This window comes from Hylaeus volcanicus, chromosome 2 (assembly GCF_026283585.1).
Source record: "Hylaeus volcanicus isolate JK05 chromosome 2, UHH_iyHylVolc1.0_haploid, whole genome shotgun sequence".
Lineage (NCBI taxonomy): Eukaryota > Metazoa > Arthropoda > Insecta > Hymenoptera > Colletidae > Hylaeus > Hylaeus volcanicus.
In genome coordinates, this window is record NC_071977.1 from 28,237,497 (window position 1) to 28,243,806 (window position 6,310).

General features: G+C 41.1%; 1 protein-coding gene across 5 annotated transcripts in view; it reads left to right on the forward strand.

Moving 5' to 3' along the window:
- LOC128885071 (F-actin-monooxygenase MICAL3) overlaps positions 1 to 6,310 on the forward strand; it is a 60,655-nt gene that overhangs the window by 37,522 nt on the left and 16,823 nt on the right. For all 5 annotated transcript variants that reach the window (XR_008459542.1, XM_054138825.1, XM_054138822.1 and 2 more), the window contains exons 2-10: positions 1,450 to 1,747; positions 1,928 to 2,252; positions 2,695 to 3,053; positions 3,500 to 3,757; positions 4,132 to 4,334; positions 4,708 to 4,841; positions 4,950 to 5,197; positions 5,290 to 5,412; positions 5,961 to 6,191. Coding sequence is in view for 4 of the 5 variants with exons in the window: in XM_054138825.1 (XP_053994800.1) it covers positions 1,450 to 1,747; positions 1,928 to 2,252; positions 2,695 to 3,053; positions 3,500 to 3,757; positions 4,132 to 4,334; positions 4,708 to 4,841; positions 4,950 to 5,197; positions 5,290 to 5,412; positions 5,961 to 6,191 (2,179 nt within the window). In the remaining variant the exon portion in view is untranslated. The remainder of the gene's footprint in view (positions 1 to 1,449; positions 1,748 to 1,927; positions 2,253 to 2,694; positions 3,054 to 3,499; positions 3,758 to 4,131; positions 4,335 to 4,707; positions 4,842 to 4,949; positions 5,198 to 5,289; positions 5,413 to 5,960; positions 6,192 to 6,310) is intronic.

Below are 6,310 nucleotides of genomic sequence, written 5' to 3' on the forward strand. Positions count from 1 at the left end.
TCAGAGCACGAGTATGCCGGTGGAGCGGCCGCGGTAGCGAAGGCTACACGCTAGGCGGCCGCGTCCAATGTCCTTCGATACGCGTCGAGTCACTTGTTCGCGTACGAGCGCTGCCGCTTAGCTCGTAGCCTTCGCTACCGCGGCCGCTCCACCGGCATACTCGTGCTCTGATTGGTCAGTGTTTTTTCCGTTAATATCTCCTCAACGAAGCCTCGGACAACATTTTCGCTAAGGAAAAAGTTGTTTCAAATCACCTCCCGAACCACCCGTTTCAAGGTGTTACAACATTTTTTGGACACCCTGTATATTATGGACGTGTATGAAAGCAGTAAGATTGTACTTTCACAAAAGTTTTCAATTGGCGATTTTCGACTATTGGACGTGGCTATCTCGAAACGACTACTTTAATTGCCTTCCGTCTCCAGTCATCCTCGGAGAAATCTATAAATTATCGTTTTAATTGCGAACCTTAGTTAATTATGTCTCCCCGTTATGCGGGCTTCAATAATTCCCTTATCCGTAGTTGTTTATAAAACATCGCTTATCTCTATCGCGGGTAATTGACAATAAATTCTAATTAGAATCAAGTGGTTTCATGCGGCGCAATTCTTGTGCCGATTAACGTTGTTTGCGAGTCGGTGCGGCTCGATACGTTCGATTCCTCGATAATTTATTGTGGTCATTATTCATTTTGGGATTCAATTAACTTTTATCCATCGTTTTGTTCGACGCTTTGCTGGTCGGATAATGAAAGAGGAAGGTGAGCGTACACCGTTACTCTCAATTACCGATGTGTATCGTTAAAGATAAGATATTTAAAAAAAAAAAAAAAAAAAAAAATGGAGTCTGAAAACCGTCGTTATCGACGGCTGTTACGGTTCTTGTCTCTCAAACCGTAATATGCGAGAGCGTAATGTTATAGTAAGGAGCTGTAGTTTATTAAAAGGCAGAATCAATTTGAATTTTAATGTGCATTGAGAATACGGAACAATATGATAAATGGGAGCTGGGGTATTAGTTTTAGCGTTTAATGGGATTGCCTTTCCGCGTGACTGTTATTGCAGTAATTATTTATTCTTTCGCTTAGGTTTCCTCTGGTTACCGCGCCTCGTTTTAGATAACCAGAAATATGTTTGAGAAATTCAGAAGATGCGATGATGTTTATTTTATCTTTGAAAGTGTCAATTGCTGTAATTGCTGCAATACCTGAAAACTTATCTTCCAAACAACGACACCCCGTTGACACAATAAAAAATAAATAACTTCAATTACTAACGATGTTTAGCTTGATTCCCAACAGTTTGATTTCAAGCGCCCTAAAATTGTTCGATTCTCTGAACGAACAAACCAAGCTGTAATTTGCAATTCCGTAAAGATAGCCAGAAAATTCTTTACCCAAATGTTTGGTCGAACCGCAGATATTGACGTTGGCTCTAATTGGTTGCGCAGGATCAGGAACATGGATCATCAACCGCCCGGTCGGAAGCAGGCGGTGAATTCGCCGGAAGTGGCGATAGCCAACGACGTGTTCGATCAGTTCTGCAATGCAAGCACGCTCAAGTCCATACTTGGACACTTCAGGCACCTTTGCGAGCTGCTGAAGATCCGACCAAACTCGATCAGCCAGTTTTATCCGAAATTGAAGGGAAAGCTGCGATCGTGGAAGGCCCAAGCTCTGTGGAAGAAATTCGATCAGAGGGCGAATCACAAGTGTTACAATCGTGGGAAGGCATGCCCCAACACAAGGGTAAGTCTACCTCTGCCCTTTAACCCTTTCGACTCAACCGTTTTCTATTTGAACTCTATTCGTAACTCTATACTCTTTTAGAAATTAATTGTATCGCATTAGGGTTGGTTATAAATCAAAGGCCGTAGCCAGATAAGCCCCAAAATAATTAATAATCAGACAAAAAAAATATGCTTTCAGGTATTGATCATCGGAGGTGGTCCTTGTGGGCTTCGTTCGGCGATAGAGGCACAACTGTTAGGAGCGAAAGTTGTCGTCGTGGAGAAAAGAGATCGAATGTCCAGAAACAACGTCCTCCACCTTTGGCCATTTGTTATCCAAGACCTTCGGGGGCTGGGAGCGAAGAAATTCTTTGGGAAATTCTGCGCCGGCTCCATCGACCACATCAGCATCCGGCAGCTACAGTGTATTTTGTTGAAAGTAGCTTTGATCCTAGGCGTTGAGTTCCACGAGAATTTAAGCTTCGATACTTTGATAGCACCGCCAGAGAATCAGGAAGAAGGCAGTGAGTGTTCCACTCCCCATGGTGTAATCGAGCTTCCAACTCGTTGGATGTTTGTCCGGCTGTAAAGTTTCCTGGTTGTTTCGACACACGTTGTCAAACAGCAATGAGACACATTTTATTCCTCTCGTTACCAAAGAAATGAAAGATTCTCTAAAAAGTATTTCGTTTCTTAACACTAGATTTACCGATGTTTTTTCAATTTTGCTTCTTAAGAATTCTTTGAGCAAGTTTATATCTATTTTTGAAGGAATTTGTATGTATGTCACATTGACTGTTTTTTTACGTGGATAAAAGTCAGCATAAGTAGTACCTAGAAAGTACAATCTAGTGTTAATTAAACCAAATAATATGAAATGTATACTATGGTTACAATTAAACGTAAAAGTGATGTAGCTTTAGTATGAACCACGACTACAAACTTTTCTTTTGAAAATGGTTTCAGAAATCGGATGGAGAGCGAAAACAACGCCCGCGGATCATCCAGTCTCCCAATACGAGTTCGACGTGTTGATCGGGGCCGACGGTAAACGAAATACCTTGGAGGGTTTCAAGCGCAAGGAGTTTCGAGGGAAGCTGGCCATCGCTATAACAGCGAATTTTATAAATAAACGCACCGAGGCAGAGGCACGGGTGGAGGAAATCAGCGGGGTGGCCTTTATATTCAATCAAAAGTTCTTCAAAGAATTGTACCACGAAACTGGCATCGACCTCGAGAATATCGTGTATTACAAAGACGATACCCATTATTTTGTAATGACTGCCAAGAAGCACAGTCTGATCGACAAGGGTGTTATACTGCAGGTACATTGGCATTCCACGTACAAATAAACAACAGATTGTTTTAGTTTACCTGCTCTTAATGTCGATGACGACTGTGTACAAAATGTGTACGTTGCTTACTTAGGAGATGCAGAAATTAACCCTCTATTGCAGGAATTGTACTCTGGTTTTTCAAACTTACACGTAAGAACGCATTATGAATATATCTAAATTTTCTCATGCAACTTTAAACAGCCATTTGGCTATGTGATAAAAGTGCATCTAAAACAGGTGTACTAAGATAGTCTTACTGACAAGTCCCCGCTAGGACATTCAACACTAAATGTCATACTGTAATTTTTCTCTATGTAAGATAATAACATACACGTTTGTACATTGCTCGTTGTTTTATCAAGCCGTGAAACAGACACAGATATTAATTCGATGATGATGATGATGATGATAATGATGATGTATGTAACGCTTAGGACCACGCAGACACTGCCAAGCTGCTAGCCAAAGAGAATGTGGATCGCGAGGCATTGATGCTTTACGCTCGGGAAGCAGCCGAATTCTCCACGGAATACCAGATGATGGATATGGAATTCGCAGTGAATCATTACGGGCAACCGGATGTGGCTATGTTCGATTTCACGTCTATGTACGCGGCGGAGAATGCTAGTCGGATTTTGGAGCGTCGCGGTCATAAATTGCTTATGACTCTGGTCGGCGACAGTCTCCTCGAGGTACATTAAAATGTAGCTTCGCGTCTGGGCCCTTGCATCCGTTAGAACAGTAGGATTTATGTAACGAAATCTCAGGTTGAATAGCCTGTGAGCATTTATTATTATACGTAGACATTTTCGGCTAAAATAAGGACTACCTTCAGGAACAATTCTATAAATTAACGCGTGCACAATAGGAACTATTAAAAAATTATATCATGTGTATAATATGAAGCTTAATTAAAAGATGTAAATATTCCATTATTCTCAACTGTCGCGTAAGTGCGAAAGTCAGTGCTAAGATCTGAGGGGTGTCCTTTATTTTTGATTCGTCGGAACCTATAACGCGTAATATGCGAGAAAGTGTCAGAAAGTGACGTAGAAAATTATTCCAGCCGTTTTGGCCGACGGGTTCCGGTTGCGCGAGAGGATTTTTAAGCTCGATGGATGCCTGCTGGGCGATCAAGCAATGGGGCGCCTCCATATCGCCGTTAGAAGTAATCGCAGAGCGAGAATCGATATACAGATTGCTCGGACAAACTACGCCTGAAAATTTGAACAGAGATTACGCCGCGTACACGTTGGATCCTCACACCAGGTATAACGCACTACTTGGGTAATATAATGCTGCATTGTACAATTTGTTCTAGTTTCAACACCTGTATGCATTATGAAATGTATACGATTAGATTGTATTGCGTATACGTTTAGTTGTACACTCGTCGTTTTCATTAAAAATAAAAAAAGGAGTGCATCGCTAACGAGACGCATGCGTGCAAAACTTACGAACTGTTTTAAAAATTCGAAATTCCAATTGATTATGTTTCGCATCAAAGCGATTCGTTATTCAGGCAGCTCTTCTAACTTTAATTCTATGTTTAAATACGATACTTGATATCTACTTATTAAGCCATTTACCGTTCCTCGATAATTGTTTTCTCGCTATCTACAGTTAATCAATTCTCTTTAAGATACCCAAATCTGAATGTATCCTCTGTAACTCCAATGCAAGTACGAAGTCTCCTCGATACAGATGATCCCGACAGCATCAAACAGCCTCCCATGCAATCTGACGTCGATATCCCTAAAAAACGTCGCCGACGCGGTAAGTTTTCAATCATTTATTGCCTTTTTATTCGACCCATTACTCGGCTCAAAATGTTAAACGCACCGTAGCGATATTATGACCACAAGTCCATCGTGTATCGTACAGATCTCCGTGGCGAGTCTCAAGTCCATCCAGACACGTTGCTTCGCTGGCTGCAAAGACAGGTCGCTCTTTACGATTCGGTCCAAATCGAGGACATGGGTGCTTCCTTCAAAAACGGTCTAGCTATCTGTGCGATCATACACAGATATCGTCCAGATCTAATTGATTTTCACAGCTTGCAACCAAAGGATATAGCGACGAACAATCAGATGGCCTTCGATTTACTCGAGAAAGAATTGGGCATTTCACCGGCAAGTATCATAAATTCGATAATAGAACATAAGAAATTGTGAACAAATAACATAAACAAGGAATTACGACATTTAAGTGTTGAATTTTGTAGATAATGACGGGAGAAGAGATGGCCGAGTGCGATGTTCCTGACAAGCTCGCCATGTTTTCGTATTTGACGCAAATATACGAGGTTTTCCGCGGCGAAATCCCGTATATTAGACACTCAAAACTAGTAAGTAAATTTCCTATCTTGATAAATTGTAGATTCAATTGTAAATCGTATTCCGTGTTTTGTAGTATTCGGTATCGCATCCAAAATCACGGAAAGAACCATCAACTGAACACTCTTTGATAAGCAAGACACATCCTCGCCCAAGATCGCCCGATCCTTCGTTCCATTGGAATCGTTCTCCATCAACCATCGTTCATAACCAGAGATTAGAATCATTCACACGCCCCATTCCTCGAACGTTTTCTCCAGAAACCGTTAAATCGTTAGACTATAATAATAACAGGATATCCTTAAGCAAAACTGTCTCGGATGATAACAGATTCGGATTAACCTGGATAAGAAATAAATTTTGGAAAAATGTATTTGGACCGTCGACGAGGAAATCGTCAACAAAATTTGATAGAGAGTGCTGGAAATGTTGTCGCATGGAAAATAGTAAAGTTAACGAGCCAATAATATTCCCTTCCAATTAATTTCATCTTTAAGTAGCGATATAGTTCGTATTATTGTTTACCAACCGTTGTATTGTTTAATCGTGTTTCATGAAGGAACCCGAGAACGAAGAGAGACCTGCTCACAGTAAACAATTGAGCCAATTAACACCTGACCAAAAGGTTCATTTACTCGATCGTATCGTCAGTAGGCAAGAGAGCGCAACGAGAACGAGACACTCGAGATCGCGACATAACGAAAATTTAAATCCCGCCGATAAGAAGGGGGACACGATTAGTCGACGATCTCGAAAGAGACGCAGCACGGAGAAGATGGGTGCAACAGTGGTAGGTTTCTTTGCTTTTTTATTTCTAATTGATAGTTCTTCAGAGTATCGGTTATTATAATATACGGAACAGGGCACTTAAGACAATCCATCAAAATAACTCATTGGAGTTTTAAAGGA